Here is a 14,367-nt window from a genome sequence, read left to right on the forward strand (position 1 = left end):
CATTCATTCAATCGCATTTATTAAGTGCTTACTGTGTGCAAGGCACTGCACTAAGCCCCTGGGAAAGTACAATACAACAATAAACAGTGACAATCCCTGCCCACAACGAGTTCACAGTCTAGATGGGGGTGGGGGGGAGACAGACATCGATACAAATAAACAGGCGCCAATACAAATAAATAAAATTACAGATATATACGTAAGGGCTGGGAATCAATCAATCAATCAGTCGTATTTATTGAGCGCTTACTCTGTGCGGAGCACTGTACTAAGCGCTTGGGAAGTCCAAGTTGGCAACATATAGAGACGGTCCCTACCCAACAGTGGGCTCACAGTCTAGAAGGGGGAGACAGAGAACAAAACCAAACATATTAACAAAATGAAATAAATAGAATAGATACGTACAAGTAAAATAAGTAAATAAATAGAGTAATAAATATGTACAAACATATATACATATATACAGGTGCTGTGGGGAAGGGAAGGAGGTAAGACACGGGGGATGGAGAGGGGGGAGAGCAAAGGGAACAAGTCAGAAAGTCTACAGTTCAAGCACTCTTGGGTGGAGATTAGTTAATCATTTAATCAGTTAATAAGTTAATAAAGTACAGTGCTCTGCACACAGTAAGCGCTCAATAAATACGATTGATTGAATGAATGAATGAATAATAAGTTAATCAGGTCAGACACAGTACCTGTCCCACATGGGCCCCCCCAGTCTAAATAGAAGGGAGAATATTGAATCCCCATTTTGGAATTGAGGAAACTGAGGCACACAGAAGTTAAGCGATTTGCCCAAGGACACACAGCTGGCAAGTGGCAGAGCTCGGATTAGAACCCAGGTCCTCTGGTTCCCAGATGTGGGCTTTATCCACTAGGCAATGCTGCTTCCCATCCTTTTTTTTTTTATTGGTAGGGTATTTGTTAAGCCCTTACTCTGTGCCAGGCACTGTACTGTGGGGGTAGCTACAAGCTAATCAGGTTGGACACAGTCCCTGTCCCATGGGGCTCACAGCCTTAATCCCCATTTTCCAGATGAGGTAAATTAGGCATAGAGAAGTGAAGTGACTTGCCCAGGGTCACACAGTAGACAAGTGGCAGAGCCAGGATTAGAACCCACGTCCTCTTGCTCCCAGGCCCGGGCTCCCAGTCCGATGCGCGGTCAAATTAGAATGAAGGATATTTAAAATGACCTCTCATCTTAGAGAAGCAGCGAGGCTCAGTGGAACGAGCCCGGCTTCGGAGTCAGAGGTCATGGGTTCAAACCCCGGCTCCGTCAATTGTCAGCTGTGTGACTTTGGGCAAGTCGCTTCACTTCTCTGGGCCTCGGTTACCTCATCTGGAAAATAGGGATTAAGACTGTGAGCCCCCCTTGGGACAACCTGATCAGCTTGTAACCTCCCCAGCGCTTAGAACAGTGCTTTGCATATAGTGAGCGCTTAATAAATGCCATCATTATTATTATTATTCAAGTGTGCCGACATGGCATAGTGGATAGAGCATGGACCTGGTGATCAGAATGTCATGGGTTTTAATCCCAGCTCCACCACCTGTCTGCTGTGAGACCTTGGGTAAGTCACTTCACTTCTCTGTACCTCAGTTCCCTCATCTGTAAAATGGGGATTGAAACCGTGCTCCCCATTTGGGACAGAGACTGTGTCCAACTTTTTTTTTTTTGATGGCATTTATTAAACGCTTACTATGTGCAAAGCACTGTTCTAAGCGCTGGGGAGGTTACAAGGTGATCAGGTTGTCCCATGGGGGGCTCACAGTCTTCACCCCCATTTTCCAGATGAGGGAACTGAGGCCCAGAGAAGTGAAGTGACTTGCCCAAGGTCACACAGCTGACAATTGGTGGAGCCGGAATTTGAACCCATGACCTTTGACTTCAAAGCCCGGGCTCTTTCCACTGAGCCACGCTGCTTCCCACTTGATTTGCTTGTATGCCCCCCAGCGCTTAGTACAGCTCCTGGCGCATAGTAAGCACTTAACAAATACCACAATTATTATTATTACTGCATCTGCAGTTCCATCCGGCTACAGTTACAGAACTGTAAGAGACAAAAGCTTCTTTTTTCCCCATCTGGCCCCACAAGAGAATGTTATTCAGCTGGATAAACCTGGGACCAGGGCAAAGTAGCATCTGAACTGCGCCGGAGCCAATGAACAGGAACACTTTTCCTTGGGACTTTTATGTACTTGGAATGAAGAAATGAAGGCCTTTGTTATTTTAAAGGGCAGGGACGATTGGAATTGAAAACATTTTCCACCGTAACTCTTCTGACAAGATAGTTATCTGGCCTGTGGATTGAGAGGTAGTGGGGCTGGGGAGGAGGGAGAGATTCTTCCTTCCCCAATAAAATGCCGCAGAATGTTTGGCTTATTCATTCGTTCGTTCATTCAATCGTATTTATTGAGCGCTTACTGTGTGCAAAGCACTGTACTAAGCGCTTGGGAAGTACAAATCATCAACATATGGAAACGGTCCCTACGCAACAACGGGCTCTCAGTCTAGAAGGCTTATCTAAATAAGCCAGATCGAAACATATGGGAAGAAGGAAGGGCTAGAGTATAAGCACATATGGTGTTTCAAAATCCCCTCTCTTCAAACTTCACTAACTCTGCAGTTTGGCCGATGAATCCTGACCTCCATTTCAGCCCCATGAAAAGAATCTCTCTCCTCCTCCCCTCCCGGCACCTTCCCCGCCCTCCCTCCCTCCTTCCCGCTCCAACTTTTCCAACAGCATACCTCTCTGGGACCCCTCTCCAAAACTGGCAAACTCAAGAATGTTATTTCACACATTCAGTTCCCATTTCACCTACTTTGGGATCCAATTCAAACTCAGTTTCTTTAATTTACCCTCTAGGGATTTTCTCTCTCTTTCCTTCAGGCTCTCAACATCAGCTGCTTTTCTGCCCTCCGGACACGATCCCCATCACCTCATCAGAATTCACTGACCCCCACCCCCACCCCATTTACAGACTGTACTAGACTCCCCAGAGCATTTGGCAGAAGCAGGAGACATGTTCGCTTCCCTCAAGGAGCTCCTGATCTTGCCAGGGTTGGTGCCTTTTTCTTCATGTCACTTCCCCGCTGGGGCAGTTTCTCCATTCCTGTGCCTCACTGTTGCTTGGATTATCTTTGAAATCTCTTAATCCATGTGCTTTTCCTCCCCTACTGGGTATCTGGTTTTCTACTATCCGGGAAGTCGCTTTGTTTGGGATCCAGTTTTTATGGCAGATGCTTCATCAAATAAACAGGTACCATATTATTCTGTAGTAAAGCCACTGCCTTTGAACAAGCCAACCCTCCTTTTGAGTTTAGGGAGGAAGAGTTGCTATTTTTCTCTCGAAAGACAAAGGCAAAGATGACATCATTAGCAAACAGAAAAAACTTGATCCAAAAAGGATCATCCAGGGGTCTTGGACAGGGGGATGAACCTGGGAGGACTACAAGATGGGCTTTTCAGGGGGATTTTTCTTTTTCTTTTTTTTTTATGGGATTTGTTAAGCACTTACAGTGCTTTGCACAGAGTAAGCGCTTAATAAATGCCATTATTATTATTATTACGTGCTAGGCACTGTACTAAACCCTGTTGTAGATATGAGCTAATCAGGTTGGACACAGTCCCTGCCCCACATGGGGCTCGCAGTCTTAACCCCCATTTTTCTGATGAAGTAACTGAGGCACAGAGAAGCTAAATGACTTGCCCAAGGTGACACAGCAGACAAGTGGTGGAGCGGGGATTAGAACCCAGGTCCTTCTGACTCCCAGGCAGGGGTTCTAGCCATTAGGTCATGCTGCTTTTGACCTCGGTTGTCTCCAGGTAAGAACTCACTAAACCTCATATGCTACTAGTTAGCAGCTAAACTCCTCACAGAGGGGACTGTGTCCGCTGCCCAGATTCACCATGAGTCAAATAACACAGAAGAGACAACAGAAAGAGAGAAGGTGGGGAGAGAAGGGAAACGGTCTGCCCCCAAAGAGAAGAGCAGCCCCTTCTCACCCCCATCACCTCCACATCTGGGAGTTTCTCTCCTTCTACCCCGGCCAAAAGCTGGAATTTAGCAGGTCTTAATAACTGTGGTATTTGTTAAGCGCTTACTAAGTGCCAAGCCCTGTCCTAAGCAATGGGGGGGAAGGCTACAAGCAAATAGGTTTGGACACAGTCCCTGTCCCAGGTGGGGCTCACAGTCTCAATCCCCATTTTGCAGGCGAGGTAACTGCAGCCCAGAGAAGTGAAGTGACTTGCCCAAAGCCACACAGCAGACAAGTGGTGGAGCCGGGATTAGAACCCATGACCTCCTGACTCTCAGCCTGGACTCTATCCACTATACCATGCTACTTCTCCTGCCTTAGGCTTCCTGGGGGGTTGGGACAGGACCCCCCAACAGACGGTAACTATGCCCCTCCTTCCCTGCCTGGGGCAAGACATCTTTTCAGCTGAGATCATGCCTTGTTGTTTTCCTTCCCAACCACCCCCACAGTAGCTTAATAGTGTGCTCTCACCCAAGTGGCGCTCAGTAAATGTGGCTCCCTGACTCGACTTGCATGCCCAAGTCTGCCCCATCCTAAAAAGGGACCTAAAAAGGTCCCTACCCAACAATGGGCTCACAGTCTAGAAGGGGGAGACAGACAACAAAACAGGTCCACTCCACTGAAACTGCCCTCTCAGAGGTCACCAATGACCTCCTTCTTGCCAAATCCAATGGCTCCTACTCTATCCTAATCCTCCTCAGCCTCTCAGCTGCCTTTGACACTGTGGACCATCCCCTTCTCCTGGATAAATTATCCAACCTTGGCTTCACTGACTCTGTCCTCTCCTGGTTCCCCTCTTTTTTCTCTGGCCGTCCATTCTTGGTCCCCTTCGCGGGCTCCTCCTCCCCCTCCCATCCCCTAACTTTGTGGGTCTCTCAAGGTTCAGTCCTGGGTCCCCTTCTATTGTCTATACTCATTCGCTCCCACAGCTCCAACTATCATCTCTGTGCGGATGACACCCAAGTCTAGATTTCCTCCCCGTTCTCTCTCCCTCCCTCCAGGCTCACATCTCCTCCCGCCTTCAGGACATCTCTACTTGGATGTCCTCCTGCCACCTAAAACTCAACATGTCCAAGACAGAGCTCCTTATCTTCCCTAACAATGTCCTCTCCCTGACTTTCCTGTCACTGTGGATGGCACAACCATCCTTCCTGTCTCTTCCTGCCCGCAAACTTGGTGTCATCCTTGACTCTGCTCTCTCATTCTCCCCACACATCCAATCCATCACCACAGCCTGCCGGTCTCACCATCACAACATCGCCAAGATCCACCCATTCCTCTCCATCCAAACCGCTACCACGTTAGTACAATCACTCACCCTATCCCGACTGGATGACTGCATCAGCCTCCTTTCTGATCTCCCAACCTCCTTTCTCTCCTCACTTCAGTCCATATTTCACTTCACTGTCCAGATCATCTTTCTACAGAAACACTCTGGGCATGTCACCCCACTCCTCATAAATCTCCAGTGTTTGCCTATCAACCTTCATATCAAGCAAAAACTCCTCACTATTGACTTCAAAGCTCTCCATCCACTTGCCCCCTCCTACCTCACCTTCCTTCTCTCCTTTTACAGCCCAGCCCGCACCCTCCGCTCCTCTGCCACCACTCTCCTCCTCACTGTGCCTCATTCTCGCCTGTCCCACATCCTACCTGTGGCCTGGAATGTCCTCCCTCCTCAAATCTGCCAAACAATCACACTTCCCTCCTTCAAAGCCCTTCTGAAGGCTCACCTCCCCCAGGAGGCCTTCCCAGACTAAGCCCCCCTTTTCCTCAGCTCCCCCTCCCCTCCACGTTGCCCCGACTCACTCCCGTTGCTCTACTCCCCTCTCCCAACCCCACAGCACTTGTGTATTTATATATATACATATCTATAATTCTATTTATATTAATGCCTGTTTGTTTTAATGTGCCTATATCTTGGCACATAGTAAGCACTTAGCAAATACCATCATTATTATTATCATTATATCTATAATTCCATTTATAGATGCCTGCTTATTTGCTTTGGTGTCTGCCACCCCTCTTCCAGACTGTAAGCCCAGTATAGACAGGGATTGTCTCTATTGCTGAATTGTACTTTCCAAGCGCTTAGTACAGTGCTCCGCACACAGTAAGCACTCAATAAATACAACTGACTGACTGAATGAATGAATGAATGAATCACTCCCTTGAACGATGGACGATTTGAGGGCAGAACGAAGAAGAACCCCAGCAAAGGCCGTTCATCCTCTTTGGAAGGGGCTCATCAGGCTCCCCGGGCACTGAGCAGATTGATGCCACCTCCTCACCCCCAGCCCCCTCCAGGGACTCCAGGCTGTGCCAGGCCTGGGGGCTTCACCTGGTCTGCCTTGGGCAAGAAGGGCTCCTGGTTCCCTGGCCTTCTGCCCCCCCAGCCCAGAGAGCTCCCGAGGGCCAAAGTCTCAGCTCAGAGTGGTGGCACCATCTGGCTCCCCGCCAGGGCCAGGGAGAGCTAGAAGCTTCCCCCAGCAGACGCCCAGGGTGGGTTCAGCGAAGTCTGCTCCCTCGACTCGCCCACCAGACACACAGAGGGCTTGGCAAACTGTGCTCTCCCCACTGGCGCACCAGACACCCAGGGGAGCTCAGCGAAGCCTGCTTCCCCTACCCACCGCCCAGTCAGCCGGGGGCCTCAGCAAAGACTGATCTCTCACCTTCCCCCCTCCCCCCAAACACTCAGGGAGCTTGCAACCCCCCTGCTTGCCATCCACAGTGGGATCTCTGCCAAGGCAGCAAAACCCACCCTCCTTCCCCAACCAGGGGCCAGGGAGGATGGTGGAACGCCCTCCCTCCTCAAATCCAACGGACAATGACTCTTCCCCCCTTCAAATCCTTATTGAAGGCCCATCTCCTCCAAGAAGCCTTCCCAGACTAAGCCCTACTTTTCCTCCTCTCCCACTCCCTTCTGCGTCGCCCTGACTTGTTCCCTTTGCTCTTCCCCCGCCCTCCCTCCCAGCCCCACAGCCCTTATGTATATATCTGTCATTTTATATATTTGTACTGATGTCTGTCTCCCCAAGTCTAGACTGCGAACTCGTTGGGGGCAGGGACTGTCACGGTTTATTGTTGTAGCGTACTCTCCCAAGCTCTTAGGGCAGTGCTTTGCACACAGTAAGCGCTTAATACGACCGAATGAATGAATGGTACAGTGATCAGAAGGGAAATTCAACCCTTTTGTGCCCAACCTTACCCGTTCAGACCCCTGTTCACTCCCCTCCCCCAAGGCTCCTCGGGCAGGCCAAAGCAGGCCGGACTGTTGCCCAAACGGCCAGTTCATCGACCCTTAATTAAAAAGTGTGCCAGGCCTTACTAGCCAACAGGCTAAGACCATCTGATCCCCCACCCTCGTGCTAACCTGCACTAGCCCGCGGCCTTCCTAAGGCACAAAGATTTTTTATCAACGCTGGAGCAGAGGGGAAACAAAGAACTCAGAAGTGAAAGGAAAGACTGTCAAAGTTTTCTCAGCCGTGGCTGGACTTTAGATCAGTGTCATGATTTTTTTTTTTTTGTTCAACCAGGTGTCCCGCAAAAGGGAATAGAATGGCACCCTTCATTTGCGAATTCCTTGCTTTTGTGAGTTTGCCATAATTTTAAAATCACTTAAACCTAGTCCTTTGAAATGAAAGGAGACGCTATTGCAACAAAGCTTTATCGGCACCCTACAGCCAGAAATCAGCATGGCAGAGGGCCACAGCCTGAAGTTAATTACTTTTTTTAAAAAAAAAAAAAGAATTTCTTTGTCATTGACGATTTGTTGTTTTGCATATCCCTCACTGGGTTTCAAACATTCGTGGGGAGGAAGAAAGAAAACACCAAGCAGAAGAAAGCTTAATTTCCGATTAAAACATTATTAAAAAAAAAAAAAACCCGTGCAACTCTTTGGCAGATGGGCAGTTCGGAATACCGAGGAACTCTGAAAAAGAGCTTCTGACATCATCGATGCAGAGAGCGAAATGAGGGAGTCCAGTCTGTTTAGCCTACAGTGTAGCCCGAAGTGTGGGAAGAATAAACAAACATTTCTTTTTTGGCCGGCGAATTCTAACAGTAATTGCTTCCACCCAGAAAACTTGGGGGTGGCGTCGGCATCCAGCTCTCCATTACGAAGGCGTTTTCGACAGCCTAGTAAAAACATTTCTCTTATCCAGCTCCTCCAACTTCTCTGCAACAGATCTCCAAGTGGGAAAGGGGAAGGGGGGTTGGGAGGGGGATTGGGAGGGGGACTGGGAAGGGGACTGGGAGGGGGATTGGGAGGGGGACTGGGAAGGGGATTGGGAGGGGGATTGGGAGGGGGATTGGGAGGGGGATTGGGTGGGGGGGCGGGAATCGCTCCTGCAACAAAGAAAAGAGAAAATGCAGCCATGCCCCGCCCCGCAGAACCAACCGCAGATTGAAGAGGGTTGGTCGGGGCCTTGGCTATCAAATATGCCCTGGATGGGGGTGGGCATGGGGGCAACAGGGATGGGTGGGTGGGTAGGGGGGAATTGGCTGGTTTTCCTCCTTCTCAGTCTTCCCGGCGGTGGCAGTCTCTTACAGTGCTTCGCACCTAGTAAGCGCTTAACAAATACCTTCGTAGCCCACTGTTGGGTAGGGACTGTCTCTATATGTTGCCAATTTGTACTTCCCAAGCGCTCAGTCCGGTGCTCTGCACATAGTAAGCGCTCAATAAATACGATTGATGATGATGATGATTACTGCGACCCCCTTGAGCGGCCCGAAGCCCCCTCCCCGCCCCCCAGAAGGAGCGAACGTGGTTGTTCAGTCATTCATTTATTGAGCGCTTACTGTGTGCAGAGCACTGGACTAAGCGCTTGGGAAGTCCAAGTTGGCAACATATAGGCCAACAGTGGGCTCACAGTCTAGAAGGGAGTCAGAAGGGTTGTCCTCCGGAGGGAATTGGGCCGGGGGAGAAAAGAAAAGAAAGTTTTTTTTTTTATTTCTGAAGTTTCCTCCCCCTCCCCCCCCCCTCCTCCTCCTCCTCCTCCTCCATCCTCCCTCCCTCCCCCTCCTCAGGAATCCGCCCCGAGCAGTCCGGCCCCGCCCCCCTTTTTCCCCCTGCCCAATCAGGAGGCGAAGGCCGGGAAAACAAAGGCTCCCATTGGCTGGGAGGGAGGGGACCCCTCCCCTGGTCCTGGTTGTGAATGGGGGGAGGGGGCGGGGGGAGGGGAGGGGACCCCCGCACTTCCCTTCTCTTCCCTTCTCTTCCCTTCCCTCGTCGCTGCGGGCTGGAATTCCGGACTCGGGGCTCGGTTTTCCCGGCGGGCGCACGAGGCCCGGAGGGGGTGCGAAGCCCCCGGGGGGTTTGGGGGGGTGGGGGTCCGAGGCCCCGGGGGTGACCTGGAAGAGGAGGCCGCCCACCCCTCGCTAGATCCGGATTTTTTTTCCCAAACCGATCCCGGAGCCATCCACGCGCCTCGAGTGGGAAGAGCGGGAAACCATCCGCCGGACCCGCTTGGACGGCCAGGTTTGGGATCGGGGACCTCGAGGGGGGCGGAGGAGGAGAGGAAGGAGGAGGAGGAGGAGAAAGGAGGAGGAGAAGGAGAAAGGAGGGGAAGGAGAAAGAGGAGAAGAAGGAGAAAGGAGGAGGACGAGGAGGAGAAAGGAGGGGAAGGGGGAAGGAGAAAGGAGGAGGAGAAGAAGGAGAAAGGAGGAGGAGGAGAAAGAGGAGAAGGAGGGAGAAGGAGGAGAAGGAGAAAGGAGGAGGAGCTGGAGAGGAGGCCAGAATCAGCAAGTGGCTGAGCCAAACCTCTGGCTTGGAGAGGCAGCGAGGAGGACTTTGGGCTGGTTTTCCAGGAGACCTTGGAAAACTTTCCCGCTTCCCCCCGACCCGGGCCGGGGGACTCCGGAGACGCTCCTGGCCCCCTTGGAGAGAACCGTTACGCTTGGGTTGGCGGGGACCGCCCCCCCCCCGGTCCTCCTAGGCCCCTGGAAGCCGGCCAGGCCCGGGCTCCGGTTTGGGGGGGATCCGGGGGAGAGGCCGCCCTCCAGCCGGAGCCCCTCTAAGAGAGGAGGAGGAGGAGGAGGAGGAAGAAGAGGAGAAGGAGGAGGAAAGGCGAGGCCTCCCTGCGGCCTTCTCTGCTTGCGCGGCCCGGAGAGTTTGGAGAGGGGAGCCCGGGGGACCCTGGATGCCCGGCGCCCAGCCTTGGCCCCGGCTCCCCTGACCCCCGGCCCCCTCCTCCTCCTCCTCCTCCTCCTCCCCCAGCCCCGGGTGATGGCCCCCCGCCCCCGGCCGGAGATGCGGGGGTCCCGAGAAGCCCCCTCCTGGCCCTGGTCCTGGCCCTGCGCCCTGCTCTGCGCCCTGCTCTGCGCTCCGGCCCCCGGCTCCTGGGCACAGCCCTACCAGGGCGAGAAGGGCATCTCGGTGCCGGACCACGGCTTCTGCCAGCCCATCTCCATCCCTCTGTGCACGGACATCGCCTACAACCAGACCATCCTGCCCAACCTGCTGGGCCACACCAACCAGGAGGACGCGGGGTTGGAGGTGCACCAGTTCTACCCCCTGGTGAAGGTGCAGTGCTCGCCCGAGCTGCGCTTCTTCCTGTGCTCCATGTACGCGCCCGTGTGCACCGTCCTGGAGCAGGCCATCCCGCCCTGCCGCTCCCTGTGCGAGCGGGCCCGCCAAGGGTGCGAAGCCCTGATGAACAAGTTCGGTTTCCAGTGGCCGGAGCGGCTGCGCTGCGAGAACTTCCCCGTGCACGGCGCCGGGGAGATCTGCGTGGGCCAGAACACGTCCGACAGCGCCGGCGGGCCAGGGGCCGGCGGGCCCACGGCCTTCCCCACGGTGCCCGACCTGCCCTGGACGCCCGCCGGGCCCGCGGGAGGAGCGGGCGAAGGCTGGGGCCGCCCGTCCTTCCCCTTCTCCTGCCCTCGCCAGCTGAAGGTGCCCCCTTACCTGGGCTACCGCTTCCTGGGCCAACGCGACTGCGGGGCCCCCTGCGAGCCGGGCCGTGCCAACGGGCTCATGTACTTCAAGGAGGACGAGCGACGCTTCGCCCGGCTCTGGGTGGGCGTCTGGTCGGTGCTCTGCTGCGCCTCGACGCTCTTCACGGTGCTCACCTACCTGGTGGACATGCGGCGCTTCAGTTACCCGGAGCGGCCCATCATCTTCCTGTCCGGCTGCTACTTCATGGTGGCCGTGGCTCACGTGGCCGGCTTCCTGCTGGAGGACCGGGCCGTGTGCGTGGAGCGCTTCGCGGAGGACGGCTACCGCACGGTGGCCCAGGGCACCAAGAAGGAAGGCTGCACCATCCTCTTCATGGTCCTCTACTTCTTCGGCATGGCCAGCTCCATCTGGTGGGTCGTCCTGTCCCTCACCTGGTTCCTGGCGGCCGGCATGAAGTGGGGCCACGAGGCCATCGAGGCCAACTCCCAGTACTTCCACCTGGCCGCCTGGGCCGTGCCGGCCGTCAAGACCATCGCCATCCTGGCCATGGGGCAGGTGGACGGCGACCTGCTGAGCGGCGTCTGCTACGTGGGCCTGTCCAACGTGGACGCCCTGCGCGGCTTCGTGCTGGCGCCGCTCTTCGTCTACCTGTTCATCGGCACCTCCTTCCTGCTGGCCGGCTTCGTGTCCCTGTTCCGCATCCGCACCATCATGAAGCACGACGGCACCAAGACGGAGAAGCTGGAGAAGCTGATGGTGCGCATCGGGGTCTTCTCCGTGCTCTACACCGTGCCCGCCACCATCGTCCTGGCCTGCTACTTCTACGAGCAGGCCTTCCGCGAACACTGGCAGCGCTCCTGGCTGCTGCAGACCTGCAAGAGCTACGCCGTGCCCTGCCCGCCGGGCCACCTCGCCCCGGTCAGCCCCGACTTCACCGTGTTCATGATCAAGTACCTGATGACCATGATCGTGGGCATCACCACGGGCTTCTGGATCTGGTCGGGCAAGACCCTGCAGTCGTGGCGGCGCTTCTACCACAGACTCAGCCACAGCGGCAAGGGGGAGACCGCCGTATGAGCCTCGCCCGCGGGGGCCTGAGGGGAGACCCCCCCCCCTCAGGCCTGCCCCCCACCCCCCGACACCGACCACCCCGATCCCGGCCTCCCAGTCGGGCCTCTCTCCTCCGGCCTACCAAGCGGGCCTCCCCACGGCCTACCAACCGGGCCAACCCACGGGACCTCGCCCGCCGGCCGGGGGAGAGGGATGGCGTGGGAGGTGGGAGTTGGGGGGTCCTCATCCCCACCCCGTCCCCAACAGGTTTGGGGGAAAAGACCCAGGGGCTGGGGGCTACGGGGAGGACGCTTCTCGGGACGTGGACGCTTCTCGGGACGTGGACGAGGCCCTGTCTTGACAAGCAAATTGACAGAAGAGCAGGAAGATGGGGAGGGGGGCATCTCATCGCTGCGGCCCACCCCCTCTCTGCTGCGAAAGAAGTTTGCTTGTGCCACCCTTGCCAGGCCCGGGTGAAAGGGAACCCGGGTGGGTTCGTTGCCCGGGTCAGACGCCCCACGGACCCCCGACTCTTCAAGCCCCATCGGTTTGCCCCCCCCATGCTCCCTTCTCCCCCCCCAGCAAATGGACATTCCCGTGGATCAGAAGTCCCCAGTTGAACTGACCGCAGGTGTAACCCTTTTTTGGGGGGCAGTAGGGTAGGGAGGTCAAGGGATGCGACAAAGAGGATGTACAAAGTAGGTACTTTTTACTGCCTTGCTGCTTTTTTTCCCCCCTTAATTTGGGGGTCGGGCCGGGGCGGAGGTAAGAAGGGGTTCGGACGGTTTCGCACCCTGGAAAGAAGGGGTGACTTGTTGCTTTTCAGAGAGGAATGCGTTTTTTTTTTCTTTTCTCCTTGTCTTTGTTGTCAGAAACAAAAGAGGAAACAAAAGTGTCTTAGCCGTGGAAAGGCGTAACTGTGAAGAGGGCAACTTTTCGAGGCGAAATTGCCAAGATCTGAGGTTCACCCTTGGATGAGATTTTAATTATGTACAGATAGACATTCCTTTTTATGGAAAAGTGGAAGGCAGGATGTTTTTTTTTTAATGTACCATTCGATCTAGGTTTCTGGTTCAGCTAAAGGGAATGCAAGCAGGGGGGAGGTGTGGGCTGTATGTGTGTGTGTGTGTGTGTGTGTGTGTGTGTGTGTCTGTGTGGGTGGGTGTATGTGTGTCCCACAGTTTAATTCAGAACACCTGGCATAACAGGCCCTGTTAAAATATTCAGATGAGACTGTCCCCTTCCTTTTTTTTTTAATCCCTATAGACCTGCCTTAGGTTTTCTTTTTGTATGTAACCATTTTAGATGAAGGGAAAAACTCAATGACTTCAGTCCTACGACAAAGGAGATTTTAAACTATGAAAAACATTTTTGTCCCGTTTTCTTCATTCCAGGAATGGAGTTTATAAAACAGTTTATGTATGCTGATGTCATCGCCTTGGCCGTTGTGGGGGAGGCGGAGAAATGAGGGGATCTTTTTTGAGGTGGCCACCGTGATTCTCCCGGAAGAGTATAAAAGGAAAGTTCATTTGGGGGCCCCCACTTTTGAAAGAAAGTGATTAAAAGAAAGTCAACTTCAAAGTAATGCCACAGTTCTTTGAAATCTGCTAGGTGGTTTAGGTTTGTTAATCTTCAATCTTTTCAAACATTTTTTTTTTCTTCGGCGATACAACTCTCAATTCTTCCAGTTGGCGTACGATCACGGGCTAAAGGAAATTTCTCGTTTTCTTCTTGAGTAATTATGTGGATTATGAACCCTCGTCTCCCCTTCACCTCTGATATTCTCCTATTCTCACCAGCCGAAAATTCCCACCTCCGAAGAACACTAACCGTGGTTAATAGAGGGCAACGGCCTGCAATGAAATTTATTTTATAAATGCAGCCAGATAACAAGCCCTTCTAGAACCCAGAGCTCTCGGTTTAGACTTCTTTTGGCTTCTATCTCTCACGCGCATGTGAAAATTGTAAAATAGAAGAGACAAGTGCGGTATGTATATTTTGTAAATCTCCCTCTTTTTTAAGAAAGTATATATTGTATTTATATGTTTTTACTTTGTTTGGATTTTGGTTTTTGCCTTGAAAGGTCTGTATGAGGTCCCACTTTATCACATGTACAGATCACAAATAAATTTTTTTTTAAATACCGAAGTCGCCTACTCAGTCTGGTCTCTGAAATAATAAAACTTAATGGTGGAATGGGGAAGCTTAAAAAATCCTCAGAAGGATTGTGGTGGCGTTTTTACCGTCATTTTTTTCTTGTGAAGTGGCTTTTTACCGTCATGTTTTTCCAAGTTCCTTTTGTGGGTTTGATTGTTTTCACTCAAGGAAACTGAAGCTTTCCCCACAGTATTTTAGGTGGCTTGTGGAGGGAATTATGTAA

General features: G+C 53.0%; 1 protein-coding gene across 1 annotated transcript; it reads left to right on the forward strand.

Annotated features, from left to right (window-relative positions):
* Positions 1–10,228: 10,228 nt before the first annotated feature.
* FZD7 (frizzled class receptor 7) lies at positions 10,229–14,135 on the forward strand. Its single transcript, XM_038749396.1, has one exon. It carries the CDS (start codon positions 10,266–10,268, stop codon positions 12,012–12,014), a length of 1,749 nt encoding a protein of 582 aa, XP_038605324.1. The 5' UTR covers positions 10,229–10,265; the 3' UTR covers positions 12,015–14,135.
* The last annotated feature ends 232 nt before the right edge of the window (positions 14,136–14,367 follow it).

Source organism: Tachyglossus aculeatus, chromosome 7 (assembly GCF_015852505.1).
Source record: "Tachyglossus aculeatus isolate mTacAcu1 chromosome 7, mTacAcu1.pri, whole genome shotgun sequence".
NCBI lineage: Eukaryota > Metazoa > Chordata > Mammalia > Monotremata > Tachyglossidae > Tachyglossus > Tachyglossus aculeatus.